Raw genomic sequence first — 17,507 nt, forward strand, 5'->3', positions numbered from 1 at the left:
TTTCAAAAGGAACCCGCAGCTGCGACAGCACCGAGATTTGGGGATTTATCTCTCCCGGGCTCTTTCGAAAATCCCGAGCAGAGTGCAGCTCCGGTCAAAAATAAGTTATGCTAAAATAGAGCTCGCAGGAGGGCCCGGTACAAACCTCCGCTCCTCTAGGGTTCTTATGAGTCAGCTTGTTTCAAAGACAAGAGGAAATCTGTACAACTAGCAAAGCAGTAAACAGAGGAGGGAGAGATTTAGCCACCCCAAAGGGGTACCTAGGGCATCCTTTGGAGAAAGCAGCCTTGCTCTTAAGATACCGGCTGCAACAACAGTCAAAACCACCCCAACATATCTCAAATTCAACTCTAGAATCTCCTGCACTGAGCTGGAGGAGAATAAATATAGAAGCATTGAGATATTTATAGGCAGACAGCTATTTTAACACAGCTCTGCTTTAAAGAGAATATCCTTATTTAAGCCTTGTCCCTGTAAAGCTGCAGGATGACTTCGAAAAATAACCAGATTAATTATTTTCATCAGAAGAACAGAGAAACACGGAGGGAAGATCAAATGCATGCAAATGCATGAAGAATGGGGGAGCTCGAGTGAAGTGCTTCTGTTCTGGTGACTAAAATATCCGCGGGATGGTGAGATCTCCTGAACGCAGGCTGCTTTCCGAAGAGCCCAGCCCCACCGCATCTGAAGTCTGCCAGGGATCAGAACAAGAAAAACCATTAAAAACAGGCACAGACCAGCTCGCTGGCAAGAAAGGGTAGGAGCCACCATGCCATGGTGCTCCCCTGACCAGCACCGTCCTCTCCAGAGACACGACCAACAGCAAAACATTAGATTTCCTCATCGTACTGTGAAAGTAACGTGGGCAGAGGAGCACTTCCAGGTATTTACTCCGATAACAGTCTGATTCGCTGTTACCCAAGCTACGACGGTTGCTCTCTTCTTGCTCCCAGCGTACCCTGTCCCTGTCCCTCTTTCCCAACCTCCAACAACTACAACACACGCTGAAGCTCGGAGGCTCCTTTACGCAGTGGGACGCGTCTTTACAGGTCACTTGGAAAACTCTCGGAAGACAGGACAGGGAACGACTGCATGGTGCGGGCATTATCCGAGCCATTGTGGGATTCAGAGATGATGTTTCTACGCCGTTTTTCGGAATAGCGTAGAAACTCATCGCTCTCCACCCACCAGCATCAGAAAGCGCTTGCAATGACTGGATGAAGAGGAGATTTGTGATTGCAACCAGCAAAAAGCATCAGACCCCAGCATGCAAGTTGACAACTCCGGCTGACCCACCCACGGGACTTTCCAGGCAAAGAGACCTGGAGTGGAAGTATCTCCTGTTGGATTTAGTTTGGTTTTTTTTTCTTTGTTTCCTTATGTCTTAGCATGGAAAAGCACTATATGTGCAGCACTGCAATAAGAACGCGATTGAGTTGAACAGGCAGGAGCGTGTCCCTGCGTAGGGAAGCTGAAGCCCATGCTCACCATCACTGCCCCGGGGCCGGGCACACGCATCCCACCCCTGTGACGGAGGCAGATCCTCCAAAGGACGGACCTTTGCAAAACAGCGTGAGCCACCACTGGGCACCTACCACCTTCTCAATGGAGGGAGATGTCCCGGAGGTGGGGACACGCCTCCCTGCCTTGTCCTCACCCAGCATCTCGCCGTATCAGGATGCAAACACCAGCAGCCGTGAACATGCCAATGCAACCTCGCTAATTTAATAAATGGACTTTGACGAGGCAAAGCGTCTGCTTCAGCGCTCCCCATCCGCCTGCCTCGGCCCTGCCCACCCCCTTCCCAATTTAAAGCCTCTTCAAGAAATTAAACCACCCTACGAAAACACACCACTCTAGGAAAACACACAGCCTGAGCGTTTTATAGCTCCGCTCTTTGGTGGGAGACAGAAAAAAAAGGGCAGAGCTGGGCAGGACAGGTCAAAGGCAGCACCAAACACTGAGTGGGACATCCGTGTGGTGGGACGCAAGCTCTCCCCACCCTCCCCCTTCTGCTGTCCCCCCCCCCGCAACCTTCAGGAAGGCTCATCGCAATGCCCTGGGTGTTCACAATCGGTTGCAGGCAAGAGCAGCCGCTTGTACCTTGCTAACAGATACCATAAACGCAGCGTGGCAGCCACAGGCTGGCCAGGAAGGTGAAGGCGAGGTAAAAATGAGGGGCTACAGAAGAGGAGGAGAAACCACGTTCTTCATCTGCCAGCAATGCCTGCACCAGCTGACCTAGACGAGCTGTAATGCACACACAGATGCCGGGAGGAAAAAAACCCCAAAACCCACAAAAAAAGCCAATGATACACCTAAAAATAACCTGACTGGGGTCCAAAAGGGCCAGAGTTTGCCCTCCCCAGAGGCGCCATCGCCAACAGCTTTTGGCCACTGGCTGCCTAGGCAGGGACACCCAGCTGGCAGGGAGCCGGAGGCAGAGCAGGGACCTCAGTTCTCCATGCTGCGAGGCTTCCAGGCCAGGGGCTTTCAGGAAAAGATCCTAATTTTTAGAGGTAAAACAGATCGGTACAGCTCTCCGAGCTAGTACACAAGCTGCCGTGCCCATATTGGAGTTGACGGATTAAATGAGATGGGAGCTAACAACTCCCCAAGAGGAGATGCTTTGCTTTGAATAGAGGCACGTGCCAAGTCATGAGCTTTTCTCCGATTCCTGCACTGGTATCAAGCAACAGGGCTCGGGAAACCACCTCTCACCCTCGCCTGTCTGCCTCTGAATCACCGAAACATCCCACGTACCTCCCAGAAGAAACATCTCTGCTTCAAGTGGAAGATCCCCGACACAGGAAAGAGTAAAAGCTGAATTTAAGAAGCATCACCACAGGCTGGTCACCTACAACGTGCCGGATGACAGCCAGCTTGAGCCCTGCCAGAACTCGCCGTTCCTAAGGTCAACGCAAAGGTGGGGGAAACGCACCGCACCACGGAGAGATGGCAATGTCCCCAGGGGATGTGGCTACGTCGGAGGAGCCTGTTTTCGGTTCACAGATCAGAGAAAGGCCTTTTGGAGGAAGAGAGGACCTTAGAAAGGAACGAGAGCCAGAAAAGCACGAGCAGAATTGATTAAAGAAATGGAGTAATGCCTGGATTCATAGATTCTCTAATGTTTCGTAAGCATCGGTAACACCCAGCACCTGGCTGTGGGTACCAGAGGCTGGTGCTGCTTCTGGCACAGGATTTGCCGCTCTCATCCTCCACTCCCAAGTGTCCCGGGCTCTGTGGGTATGAGAGCCATGGGTCTCTTGGGGCTCACAGGACTTCTCTTCCTGCACAGGTAACTCCCCTCCCAAGGTTCATTATAAAGCCTTTCAGTCTCAAATAGGACGGGCCGTCAGCTCTCCGCCGCGGGGAGAGAGCTGTGCCTCCTAACGTGCCGTTTCCCTCTTGGCTCTGTAAACAGGGAGCCCCGAGCCGGTTTTTTGCTGCTGCATTTTGCCAAGTGCCACAAGAAACGCGGGCACAGGGTACACCATGAGAGAAAAGGGGAGGAGACGATGCTGCTGGCCCTAACCCGCAAAAAAAAAAATAAAAAAAATTATAAGAGCACACACGGACAAAAGCCAAGACACCTTCTAGGGATAAGAATAACAAAAATCGCTGGGGACGGCGCAGAATCCCTGCTGCCGGAGAACCTTACGGGGAGATGGAGCTGCCAGTCAGGATGGGCTCGGGAGCCCTGAGAGTCCCAGCCCTACTTTGTGTGACGGCAAGAAGTCCCTGCAGAGGTGACAGCTCTGGCAGACGCAGTGAGCAAACAGCAGAAAATGTTGCAGAAAAGGGGGAGAAATGAGAAAGCGGGGAATGGCAGCCGGGGAAGCGATCCTTGCAAGGGAGAGCCAGGCTGCGCTCGCATGTATTAAAAAAAGCAAGGAAGGCAATTGGTTAGAAACCAACTTTTAAGCAGCGTCCTCGCTGCCCACGGGTAGGACAGGGCAGGTTAGCAGCTCCCCTTCCCTTTCTCCTTCCCTCCCCGACACTTCCCCGCTGCAGCAGACCTAATTTCATGGGGTTTTTGCACAAGCAGCGGGGTGGAAAATGATCATCGGGAGGCAGGGCACGGCCAAGCAGCCCCACGTTCCCCAGACGCCCCTTGCAAGGTGAGCAGCCCCAGCCTGGTCCCGCAGCGAGGAAAAAGGCCACCCGGGAGTTTTCCCCCATCGCAGCCGTGGTGCGGAGGGAGGCGGGGGGCGGGGGGGGACCCACGCTCCCCCCCATCCCCGTCACCCTCCTGGATGCTGACGAGAGAGACAGCGCAGTCCTGCGTGACAGCGTGAAATTAATATGATTTGGGGGGAAGCTGGCAGTGAGTAATGAGCATCTGAAATACCTGTCTCCACCCCCTCGGCCCCCCCCCCCCCCCCTTTTAACCCTTTGGCTGCCAGCACGGCAGCGGGATCAAAGGGTGGGAAGAGTAAGACCTGGGTTAAAGAGAACCGAAAAGGGGTCATGCAGAAGTGACTTTGCAGGGCCAAGTTGGGGCACAAATCCCAAGGGGGCTGCTTGCCATGGGGCCCAGCCCATCAAGGTGCCGAGATCAGGGCTCCTGGGCTCAGAAAAGTCATCGTTGCTGCCTCGCCAACAGAGGTTCCACAAGGAGATGTCAACAACAAAATAAGGGCTGTTGAAGGGGGACTAAGCCCGGCCTCAAAACATCCTTGGGAGGTCCCAGAAGGCCATCCATGAGGCGGGGAGGGGACAGCTTGATGCGCCCAGACCACCAATGGGCAGCCCCTCCGCTAAGAAGCGGGTCTGTGAGAAGCAGAAGAAAGGAGGTGGCTTTCCCAGTGTTAGGTTCCCCGGTATCTAGTAAAGTGAGAACTTGGTCAGAAAAAATGTTTCATCTTCAAGGGCAGCTTATGTGAACTCCTGGCGGCTTAAATAAGGGTCAATCCCATAACACCACCTTCACGGCGGCCTCAGGAGCTTCCTCCTACGCTTAATTGCACCAAGTTCTCAAATTTAAGGCCTCCTCCCCTCTGCCAGATGCCTGGAAGTGGTCAGGGCAGTGCTGGGGGAGGAGGAACGGGAGGTGAGAAGACAGATGGTCAGCCCAATCCGCCTTAGCTTGGTTTCTTCAGGAAAAGCCACGCGCGGGCAGAAGCACAGACGGAAATGCTCCCGGTGCCACCAGCTGCAGGAGCCAACGCGGTTCAAATGCCTTTGGCAGGGGGTCTGTCCCGGGGGAGGTAAGAGGCTGGGCAACGAAAAGTCCTTAATTGTAACCGTATCCTAAGGCTTAAAATCCACCAGATTGGAAGAGGCAGAAATGCTGTAGCAGGCTTGAGGTTAAAAAGAAATAATAATGCAAACAGAGATGCAAATAAAGGACACAATGTCATCCTGAGGAGAAAACTGTGATTCATTAGAGGCTTGTTCAGGACATTCTCGTGGAGTGAGACTGAAAAATACCCACACATATACGCTGGAGAAAGAGAGGAAGGTGGGGGGGCGTGCGTGTCAATGTCACCCTGCAAGAACTCTAGTTAAGAAATGCAACCGAGAGAAGAATTGTAAGATCAAGAAAATAATCGTCGTGATTGCTCCTTGACTTAAAGGCTAAGACGCAAGCTCAGAAGTTAGCCCAGTGTCATTTCAACACTGCAGATTCTGCAACGCCCCAGCTGCCACCCCCTCAAGTAGCCTCAGTGGCCAAGGGACAATTTTTGAAAACGAACAAGAACTGGCTACAACAGGCAAAAAAATAACACGTTTTTTCCTTCCTTATATATAGACACACACAATTTCTTCTTCACAATTCAGACAAAAGGAGACCTTATAATACCAATAGCACTGAGCGGGTTATTTACAGGAGACAGCAGCTCCTATGGGCTTTGGTTTTTGCTTCCTATCCAGGAGAGAAAGCCCACACGTACGCACACGTGTGCCAGCTCCACCTGGCACATAAAAACAGCAAAAAACCCCAAAACAAAACCCCAGAGTTCCATTTGAGTAAGACGTTTCAACAGCAGCCCCTTCCCCACCGCTCTCCGCCTCCCCGAGCCCCTCCGCGCTGATGAAGGGCCGAGTCTGTGCGTAAAACTAATTAAGTTCCCTCAGGAGGTTGGGGCTGGCGAGAGACGCTTCGGCAGGAGTCAGAGGGAAGCAGCCTAAAAACTCCTTTCATTTGCATCGGACAACTGGGCTGCGCAAAAGCAGGCAGCCGAAAAAGCCTCGGCAGAGGTTTCAGGCAAGCAGAAGAGGGGACCTGTGGGTATGGAGTACATGGAGTGCAAAAAAGGGGGGAAAAAAAATAAATAATAATCAAGTATTGCAATGAATATTCAAGACCGGGAAAAAGATGTGCTGGAAAATAAAAAAATCTTCCTTCTGCTCTTAGGAAGATCCACCTTTTAAAGCAACCCTGTCAAGATAACACAGAGTTAAACATTTCCTTATCTATGTTAAACACCTTTATGATTCAAACTGAAAAAGCAGCGCTGAAAACCTATTTCGCTCTCCCCCGCCCCATGGCTCATTTTGGATAGTCAAATTAAAGTGGCCAGTTACATTGCTGGTCTCTGAACATCAGCCCAGCGTTGCTGTGTTTGGATTTCCAGCACATAAAGAAAAGGCTTGAAGAAGGACCAAAAAAAAATTTAAAAAAAAAAATGTTTAATTTACAGTTTTTGAGATAGTGAAAGAAATAAACCAGCCCAGCAGATCTCTGTGTCCTCATCCAGAGCATTCAACTCACGAAGCTGGTGCACAAACCTGCAAACTGCTGCCCAGAAAAGCACCCGCACCCCGTGTTTCCTTGTGCACCCGCAATTTGGACACAGGAGCACCCAAGGATGGATAAATGCCCTGCGCTGAGCCGGGCTGTAAGCATGCACCTGGGGTAGGATGTGATGGAGAACAAGCTCATGCAGGGTCCAAAGGCGGACGACACAGGGTGGACCAGCAGTCCAGCCTAAGGGGAAGAGATGTAAATCTTCCAACAACACCCCACAAGAGGGGAAAATAGGGGGAAAACAGAGACGGAGGGTGGGAAGAGAGCTAGGTTGTATGATGGGAGCGCGAGGGACCACAAGCAGCTCAACCCAATGGCACTGTGGAGTCAGGACCTGAGGCAAACACCAGCCCCGAGTCCGCTGTAAGGGTGCAGGGAGGAGAGACTGCCACGGACACTGGAGGGCAGGGGGAATATAAGAGTAAAGACACTCCATCTTCTCCTTGCAAACCAAAAATCCACTAATGGGGATTAGCCAGGATGTCCTCAGCCAGGACGGAGGGAGCAAGCAACCAACCAGCTGCCCAACCGCGCCAAAGAAGACACGTCCGTGCGCCGGGAAGCTTCAACCCAGAGCAGCATCCTGCAGCCCCCCCTGTGCCAGACACGCTCCTCCTCAGACGCTCAGCAGCCCAACGCACAGACCTCGCATCCTAATTAGGAAGCTGAAATCCCAGCATTAATGCTAAGCGCCACATCATCTGCTGGCATCATCGGAAACCGCTTGCGTTTCCATTTCCTGAGGATGCGGCCTTGAACCCTCTCCCGGATGCTCCTTCCCAGGCATGGGTTTGGCCCATGGTTTTGGGAGGCCACCTTTAAAACAAGAACAGTCTCTACCCCTAGAGATAGACTAAGACAGGGCAAAAGCGCTGTTAGCATGGGAATCCACCTATGCTAAAAGATAAAGAAATCAAGCTCTAAAGATATCAGAGCACGTACACACACCAACACGTGTGCTCGGCTGCAAACCACCACACCATCAAGTGCCTTTAAATTCAGGGCACTCAATGGCCAGGAGCGGGGATGGCTTTGGAGATCTCCGAGAACAACAGGTCACTTTTTTAAACCACCCATTTGTTCCCCTGAGAACACGGCATGGCAATCCCGCCCAACACCAAACCCAACCCAGAGGCATCATTACTGCTGTCAGCGCTCAGATGTGTAATGAGACACGTTCCAGTTCCTGCTCCTCAAACTGCTTTTGACAGGTTTCCACCTGAACGTGCGCCTCTCAGCCAGATACACGTTCCACGGTCCTTCCATGTGCTGGCACCAACATCCCAATTCCCAGAGGAAGCCAGAAAGCTGGGATCCAACACCACCCCGATGGATGGGTGCAGGGAGCCCACCGATGCCAGCTGCTTCTCTGGTGTCTTTCTGCTTGCACAGACTCATTTTTGTGCACCCCCTTCGAGCACAGGCTTGCAAGGACGGTGCCTTGGGACAAGCAAAGGTGAGAGCATTTGTTTTAATACACTTATTCTCCTGATCCTTCTCAGGAGCTGTGTCCGTTCTCCGAGGGACCTACACCCCAATCCACAAAGGTCATTAAGCGAGTGATCAATTCTGTCCAGAGTAACACGAGCAAAGAATTGAGCAAGGTATCCAGACCGGATCCCACAGGACCAAGCGCTCTCCTCTCCAGGAGATAGCTCCAGTACAGGACTTTGTTCATCTGACTCCGCACTAAGCAACGAAGGAGGTGGCTGGGCCAGAGGGATCAGACTGCAGAAGACCAAGAGGCTCTTCCCTCGGCAGAAGTAGCCTCCTGGAGAGAAGAAACGGCATCTTGCTCTGGGGGACATCTTTGTATTCACCGATAAGGGAGCAGAAACCACTCACTTTAAACGAGTTAACTACACACAGGTAGGACAAGAGACATTTAGGTGGTGGGCTTTGCTCAGCACCCAAACAGCTTCCCCCCTCTTTTCCCTGTCCTTCAGACTGGCTCTAGCTGCAGACTGACACTTGAACCATCTCGATAAAATGACTCAGAAATGCAGCTTAATCCGCTCATGGAGATAACCCAGATGAACAGCGAATGAACCCAAGAGCGGTTTCTACCACAAGAAAGGGCCGATGATCTGCTCCACTTCCTTCCACCAGGACCGTAGCCTGGCCTGCCCAACACCTGCCCTGTCCCCCCCTGCCCCTCAAATAATAGTCTCAATATTTTATCTATGTCGATTTAATTTTGTTTTGACTGTAAAGGGCCAAGAGCATAACAAATAGGAGTTTTTACAGTCCTATGAATCGCCGTCACGTTTGCAATGCGCATGCCCTTACTCAGACTCCACAGGGTGCTGGGGGGGATTTTCCAGCTGTTGAACAGTGGAGAAAGATCATGGAATGGTAGGGTTGGAAGGGCCCTCTGGAGATCATCCCATCCAACCCCCTGCCAGAGCAGGGTCACCCACAGCAGGTGGCAACAGGAAGTGTTCAGGCAGGTTTTGGATGTCTCCAGAGATGGAGACTCCCCCACCTCTCTGGGCAGCCTGTGCCAGGGCTCTGCCACCCTCACAGCAAAGAAGTTCCTCCTCGTGTTGAGATGGAACTTCCTACGGTCAAGTTTGTGCCCATTACCTCTTGTCCTGTCCCCGCGCACCACTGAAGAGAGCCTGGCCCCATCCTCCTGACACCCACCTTCTTAGTATTTATAAGTGTTGATAAGATCCCCCCTCAGTCTTCTGTTTTCCAGACTGAAGAGACCCAAAGCCCTCAGCCTTTCTTCATAAGAGAGATGTTCCAGTCCCCTCAGCATCTTGGTAGCCCTTTGCTGTACCCTCTCCAGCAGTTCCCTGGCCTGCATTTTGGCTTTTCAGAGGAGGACACAGCACATGCTGGGGGACATCACTCCCAGCAGACAGCGAGGAGCTAAGCCAGCGATCTGGCCAGGAGGAGATGTCTCACCTGGGACAGATCTGCTGATGTGGTCAGATGCAGAACGAAGAGACAGACCAGTGCACCCACGGTCACTGGGAATCACCAAACTTGCCCACCATCTCCAGACTCCCAGCACGGGCTCAGCACCTCCTGGGGCTTCTCCCCAACATCCCCCCCCTCCCCGCCAGCTTCATCCCTGCCCTACCCCCAGCAGCCCCTTACAACACGAGGAGGTGCTCACTGCGACTTCTGCAGCTCCCCCGCACCCACGGGCCATCGAACTGCAGGGGGACAGTATGGAGAGAAAAAAATTTAAGCAGCTCCGAGGAAGCAGCAATGGATTCCAAAACATTTCTAGCACAACATCTAGGGTTTTAAAAGCAAAAGCATCACCTGCAGAATAATCTGACCGTAGGCTGTTCAGCAAGCCATGCTTGAAGGTCCATCCTAGGGCTGTTTGCACTGAATATTCTAATTAATATCGCCCAGCGCTTGCTTAACCAACTCACATGTTTATGAAGGGACTGATTTTTATTTTTTTTTTTTTTCCTCCTTTGCCTTTCAGTAGCAAAGATTTCCATGGCTTCCACAGGGCGACATTACTCCGGGAAGGAGAAATTGTCTCCAGTCATGTAGGCTCCATTACTGGGAGAAAGGTGTGAACAGCAAGTATGTCTGGCAGACGGATTCATTATACCACCGTGTCCTTTATAATGGGAAATGAAAAGCCCATTCTGATAACTACACTTTATTATAATAGGTCAGAAGAAGTGAAAGGCATCATCTTATAAAATTAACTTCATAAAGACTGCCTTTAAAAAAAAAAAAAAAAAGAAAGATATCTCTGCCAGTTTATCCACCGCATCTTTCTCCAGAGATTTTTTTCTTCTTCTAGAAGAGACACAACTCCAAAAGTCTTGTCCCGCTGGCTGTCTTCACTTTTACCCTCTATCAGGGGGAATAGACCTGTTTTCTCCTGATCAGCCCCAGGCAGTTGTTTTGCCAGATGCAATAAATGCCGTGTCTTGGTCAAGACGGACAAAACAGTCAGCAAAGTAGTTAAAATTAAGAGAGACACCCATCCCCGAAGGTCTTCCTAAGCAGCAGCGTTACTTGCTTTATAGGAAAGTCAGAAGATGGAGATAAATGCACCCGATAACCTGTCCTGTGCTCTGGCACACCTTTCAATTGCTTTTTAGTTTTTTCAAACTAAAGTCCAGTGTCCCAGCTGATAACAATTTTCTGATTTTACAGCTTTACGCCACGCGTTGGAAATCGGTTCCTACAGGTGAAAAGCAAAGGATGGCCAGACGGCCATTAAAACGCCTTCCACGCTCCCAGCGCTGCCACCTGATCTCGCTCCCAGTTTTGAGGGTTAGGGGCTGGAAGTGACAGACCTTGCGATTTTAGGGGAATTTATAGATACAGACCCAGCGGTAAGTTCTCAGCTGTATTTTGCAAAGGAAAGAGGAAGCAATGCCAGCCCCAAAACACACTACTTGAGCTTTAACTCTAATAACTGCGAATAAGCATCAGGTGTGTCCAAGCCTAAGCAGACTTTCTACAGCATCTACCCCTCAGGTTGCATTTGATCAGGTAGAAATCTTTAAGTCGTCTTTTTCTAAATCTAATCGTACCCCCTTTAGGGAAAATAAAACGTACACCTCCTTGAAATGTTATATGCCAACTGCAAAACCAGCCTTATTTTTAATATTCGTGCAAGTTGGCGCAGGGGAGAGAAGTTGGAAGGAGGATGGAAGGGGATGCTGCGAAACAAAATAGTTAATTGGAGCTTCCAACGAAGGCTGCATGGATCTAATGGGATAGATTTTTAAAGGAGCCTAATTTTCAGAAATTGCCAGAGCTCCAATCTGTGAAAATGTGGCCTTTCACAGTTCTCCAATTCAGCTCGCCACATCTAGAGTTCCCTTTGAAAAAAAAATAAAATATATAAAATAATAAAATCTTGCCATAAAAGCCCCCCAATTTGGTAGCAAAAATTAGCAGCCTTCTTGGGATATCAATGCCTTTGTCTCTCCTCCCCTAACTATGGCTCTTTGGAAAGAACCAAGGACCATTTGTCTTTTGTCATTTTTCCAGGTAGTAAAGATAAGAGTAGCATCTAAATCTTCACACCTAGCCCAAAACCAGCCCCTATAATTGAAAAGCGTTTCTCTCTCCGAAGGAAATAACACCTACTGGGTCTCAAAAAAAATAATAAAAAAAAAAAATATATAAAAAAAAAATCCCCTGCCGGTGCGAGAGAGGCTAACACCTCCAGCAGGAGGTGGCAAGACACGTTCTGAACCAGCGGCGCACACCCATTGGGTCCGGCGTGGAAAGTGGGCAGCACCTAAAGCTCATGGACCTCGCAACAAGACATTTATTTTCCGGGCAGGGGACTTCAGCTGTTAACCAGAGCGTTCGTGGCTCCCGTACGGAGGAAATGAAGCACCACCTTCCTCCAGCCCAAGAATTAGAACTCCCCAAACTCCAAAATTAAATGAAACACATTCGCTTTGAATCTCCTGCAAACTATGAGCTTGGAGGGGGGAAATAAATAAATAATAATTTAAAAAAAAAAAATAAATTTACGCCTACTCTCAGACCTTTCCCAAGGGACTTGTTGGCCTCTTTCCTCCCCGGGATCCACCTCGGGCAGGAGGAAAGTCCTGGGGACCGCGGCTCCCCAAACCTGCGGGTGCTCGCGCTGCGGAGGACACGTGTGACGGGAAGCACACGCGTGTCCCCAGCCACTTCCAAAGCACAGAGAGGTCCAGCCCAGAGGACGGCGCAGAGTCTTCCCCTGTGGTTCGCACCCATCGCCCCAAGCAGCTGGGGAAGCGTTTCAGCGACGGATCCATAAAGAATGATATGAAAAAGCATAAAAGCAGCCAGGGTTAGATTTCCTGAACAGCCAGCGCCGAGCAGCACAGGTGCAACACAAAATTCACGACTCAAAACACCCAACTCCCTTGTTTTGCTCTTCCAGCACCATTAACACCTACCGCGGGTCCGTTTGAAAAGGAAGACGCGGCTCCTTGACAAAGCTCAAAACATGGAAAAGAAATATATATTTGGAAATACAGATATATTATTATATAGAGATATATTTTGAAACACCAAATATATATATAAAAATACCAAATACACATATACATTTTGAAATACCAAATAAATATATATATATTTTGAAATACCTAATATATAGATAGAGATATATATTTGGAAATATGGCCATATATTTGGAAATGTATACTTGCATAATATATGTATTTTTCTGGGGTAACATATACACACAGTAATACATACATATATATATATTAAAAAGTGTGTGTATATGTATATTTATTAATTTTTCTCCTGCCCAGGCAATTGAGAAAGGGGGGGAAAAAAAAAAAAAAGCCGGCACAGAAGGCAGCAGGTTGGGAGCCATCAGCTGGAAAGTGGCTTTTGAGCGTGTGAAACAATAGAGGAGCTGCCGGCCCTGCAAAGCCTCCCACCTCCGCACACCCGGGGCTGCTGCCCTGCGCGGCGATGCCCGCTGGTCCCCAGGCTGGCTGTCCCTTGCTGTCCCCAGGCTGGCGGTGGTCCCCGGCGCGGTGGTCCCCAGCCAGCTTTTCCTGGGCAGGCTAAGAGTGCCCCCTGCAGCCGTCCGCGCCGCCTCCGCCGCCAAGCGATTGTTCGCATTTTCAAATAAATTAAGTACCAAAATACAAATAAGACAGGTTCCTAAATGCAGAAAGAGCTAAAAGCTCTAGAGCAAAGGCTTCTGATTTAAAACCACTCTCCCCCCCCCCAAAAAAAAAAATAAAGCAATCTAGGAGGATGAAGTGTTTAGCAGCGCTCCGTCGTGCTTGGTTTTAGCCGCTCTGAAGGGAAGGAGGGATGGCAGGGGTGGAGGGAGGATTGTGGGTGTCCCCCCCCAAGCCGTTGGCTTTTGTTTTGAGGATAAAACACCCATCTCCCAATATCCTAGGTAAACGAAACGGATGTTCACGCATCGCTCCGCGAGGGCTGTCGGCAGCGCAGGCGGCTGGAAGCTGCGTGTTCCTTGCAATATTAATCAGAGGGGGCTCCTCCACCCCTCCTCTCGCGGCACTGAGGTGCAAGATGAGACAGGAGGAAAAAAGAAAAACAGACCAAAAAAAGCCCCCCCCCTCCCCCCCCAGTCTCTGCTGGGCTTGTTTATCCTTGTGATACACATAACCCTCCCTTCAACTTAACCCGGGGCCCTAAAAGGCGAACAGATCCCCCTGGTTTTGTTTGCGCCAGCTTTACAAAGGTCACGTCTGTAACCACACGGAGCTGGGTTTCAGACGAGCGGTGCCTCATGTGCTAAGAAAACTCAGCACAGCCACTTGGAAGTCCACATTTTTTGCCATGTTTCAGTAGGGCCTCCCAAGGCAGTGTTGAAGCGAAAGCCTCCAACCTGCCCAGCACAAGCAAGAAAAACCTCTTCTACAGGGATCTCTACGTCGTGCCTACCATCACCCCTCCAGCAACGCGCGTCCAAGAGCCAAGTCATGGTCTGCGTCCAAGTTAAATCTACGGAGCCCACCCCAAAACACTGCTGCAACATCCAGTTTTCCTCCCCACCTTACACCTTGCGAGGAAACAGCCTACCAGCCACGTGGGAGCCACTGTCCTCGCCTGTGGGCAAGCCAGGAGAACATCACCCCCTGATAAAGCAGGTAGAGTTCATGGTACGTAGGGAAATGCATCGTTTCCCCCGCAACCAACAAATCACTGCCCCGCGGCTCCTCGCAAGGCAGTTTTCGCTGCGTGGTCCGGGAAGGTTTCAAAGGGTTAAGCGATTCCTCAACTCAGCCCCTTTGGTAAGAAACAGGACAGCCCTGACCAGACGGAAGCGCCCGCCTTCTGCTTAGAAGAAAAGCCACCTCCTAACACAGCGCTGCACCGTGCCCTGCAGAGCTGAGCTATCACCCTAGTTTTGCAGGCAGGGGAGACTGATGGGCAGAGCCGGACACCGATTCCCCCAAATTCCTTCTGCAAGCCAGCAACGGAGCAGGGACCACGGCCTGGGTCAATGAGGTTCTCACTGGACCATGGCCTGGCTCAACGCTCTTCTCATCCCAGGAGAAGAAGAAATGCTGGATGCTCTATTTTACAAAGTTTCACCTCTTTTCCAGGATGCATTACAAAGCTTAACGAGACAAGAAGAAGAAGAAGCGTGCATAGAAGAACGCATACTGGGATCCCAAAATCCCTCTTCCACGTTCATCCCTCTCCCAGGCAGGTCTCCGGGCTGACGAGGTATTTCTTGCCAGAGAGGGCGTTACAGAGAGCACAGTCCCACATCCTTACAGACACAGGGCTGCCAACCACAGACGGTGCGAGGCACGGGCAGTGAAACACTCATGGAAGGGAATGCAAGATCAAAGCGCTCCCTTCATGACGGGAAGGAGTCACGCCATCCCGTGGGGAAGACAGATGGAGTAGGGAGTCGGCCCCAGTTAAAACCTTTCCCAGCTGCTGTCTGCAGCGGCTCCGGGTGCTCCTCCCCGGCCAGGCGTGCCGAGCATCAGGAAAGCTGCTGCACGCCTCTCGGGCAAGAGGAAAAACAAAATACATCCAATGCTATGTCATTCACACGACAGGCGGGGAAGGTGTGGAAGCTGCGGGAGCGTCTGCTGCGCGGTGATGGGCCACCGGGTCTGAGAGTGGCTCCAGCCAAAACGCTGGCTTATGTCATGGCCGTCTCACCAGCAGGATTTCTATACTGGTGTAACCTGCCAAGCCATTTGTATTTACATTCCCTAAAAGGCTTGTTTACTTCCACAAAGAAAACAAAGATGCATGTACAATCCGATAAGCAAGATTCTGTATGAAAAAAAATCACACCGGCTCCAGCCCGGAGCACTCCGCAGACCCGACGGAACGCGCCTTCCTACCTGAAGAGTTCCCTGATTTCCCTGACGGTGGCCTGGAATGGGATGTTTCGGACCAGGATCTTGGAAGTCTTCTGCTTCTTGACGGTTTGTTTCTTTCGGGACGACTTCACCGCGGGCCTATGAAGTCAAGAGAAAGGGCAGGTAAGGACCACGGCGCGGCGAGACACCCATCGCGTCCTGGCTCCTTCAAAATTAGGAATGCAGAAAAATTAGCCAGCCAGCTCACACCCACAGCCTCGCTGGCAGCTTCCTGGTGACAGTGGCACGTCACACGCTACACCGAGAAGGAATGAATTTAAGTGATTTAAATCCTACATCTGAAAAAAATCAAAGTTTCCAGCTTGTTGACTGCAAGCGACTGTTGCTGGTCAGGCAGACCGGCAGGCGGACTCTTGAGGCCAGGCCGGAGGCCTGCGCTCACATTCGCCACTAACTTTTGTTTTGGCATCAAGTCTTGTCCATCCAATTCTCAGGAGGATGTACTATTTAATATATTTTTTTTAAAAAAAAAAAAGCTTAATGTAAGCTAATTTTGATTTTTTTTTTTTCTTACTGGCTTAGAAAACAGCAAATCAAGGTTTTTAAGAGATTGTTAATTTTTTTTGATTTTTTTTTTTTTAACTTCAGGATTGTATTGCGTTTGAACAAGGCGAGAATTTACCTAATACAAAACACAGCAGCTCACTTCATAAAGCCAAACATTCCGCATCGTAGGCTGGATACCTACCGAAGGGGTTTTAAAAATTAAAAATGGATGAAAACGGTTTATCGAAGAACTGAAACACAAAGTGCAGACGAGGAGCTGTCAGACTGTTTCTGGTCCTCAGGGAACAGATTTTCAAGCAAATTTTGATATTTCAGAGAAACCTCCTCCAGTCGGGTTTCCAAAGTGTCTGAAGGACAGTTTTTAGCTGCCAACATTCACCTTCAAACAATCTGGATTAATTTTCAACTTCGGACTTAAAAGATTCTGTACTGGATAAAAACTAGGAAGGAAACCCTAAAAAGCAGGACTCTAACTCCAAGTCAATTCATCCACAAGCAACCACCTCCTCTGCACCCGGCAGCCCAAACAGAAGAAGTTAAATCCAATTTCTTTTTTTTTTTTCCAAGCAAGAAAAACCAACCCCACCCAGTATTTGTCTTTATTTGATCGGAATTGGCAGCAGAACATTATTCTTAAGCCGCTCTTCTCCCTGATGAACCAGGCTGAAATAATTCATTACACAGAGAAGATTTGTCTTCCAGAACTCGTTAAACCTACTGGAACTCAGGCTATCCGTTGATTTCGCAACATTGACCAAACTGCCACCAAAACAGAGGTTTTCAAAGAGTCTTTTCCTTGAGTGCGGAAGAAAACTCAAGTGCTTGCTTCTCACTTTGGGCTCATTTTTGGGGTCCCACTACTGCGGGCTGCTTACTTATCTCCCTGGAAATATGTCATTTGACGAGTGATCATTTCTTTTTTCCAAGTAAGAAATGACTAAAGCGACTCCGAGTAAAGCACAACGAAGGCTGATGTGTCCAGCAGTCAGAGTGCTGCCGATCACATCCCCCACGATGCAGAGACGCTAGGTAAGAAATTAAGAACCCACCAGCTTCAGCGTAACCTTGTTAGAAGCGAGACGCGAGCTTTACCTGATAGCTCGCTCCGAGATTTTCACCTCCAGCTGATGGCCGTCTACAGAGCAGCCCTAGAAGTTAAAATAAGGGAAAAAAAAAAAAATCTAAGTCACAACAGCTTCCAAGCTTCCAGAATATAAACACGGCATCTCAGATCTTGCTCTTTCCCATATATTCCTCCCCTTTCTCCCTGCCAAAGTTTTTCTCTGTTGAACACCGCTCATGCGAGGCAAGGCTTCTCATAGACGGGAGGTTGGAGACAGCCTGAGTGACTGAAGCAGCAGCCAACATCCCCGCTCTAGCTGTCCATCAGCCTCAGCTCTGCCACT

The 17,507-nt window shown here is 50.0% G+C and overlaps 1 protein-coding gene across 1 annotated transcript in view; it reads right to left on the reverse strand.

The window, feature by feature from the left end:
• The window catches only part of RBM19 (RNA binding motif protein 19), a 74,924-nt gene that overhangs the window by 38,122 nt on the left and 19,295 nt on the right, over positions 1–17,507 (reverse strand). The window contains exons 20-21 of the mRNA XM_063351323.1: positions 17,194–17,249; positions 15,556–15,672 (exon numbers count right to left, since the gene is read on the reverse strand). Of these exons, the coding sequence (XP_063207393.1) occupies positions 15,556–15,672; positions 17,194–17,249 (173 nt within the window). The remainder of the gene's footprint in view (positions 1–15,555; positions 15,673–17,193; positions 17,250–17,507) is intronic.

This window comes from Chroicocephalus ridibundus, chromosome 13 (assembly GCF_963924245.1).
Source record: "Chroicocephalus ridibundus chromosome 13, bChrRid1.1, whole genome shotgun sequence".
Classification (NCBI taxonomy): domain Eukaryota; kingdom Metazoa; phylum Chordata; class Aves; order Charadriiformes; family Laridae; genus Chroicocephalus; species Chroicocephalus ridibundus.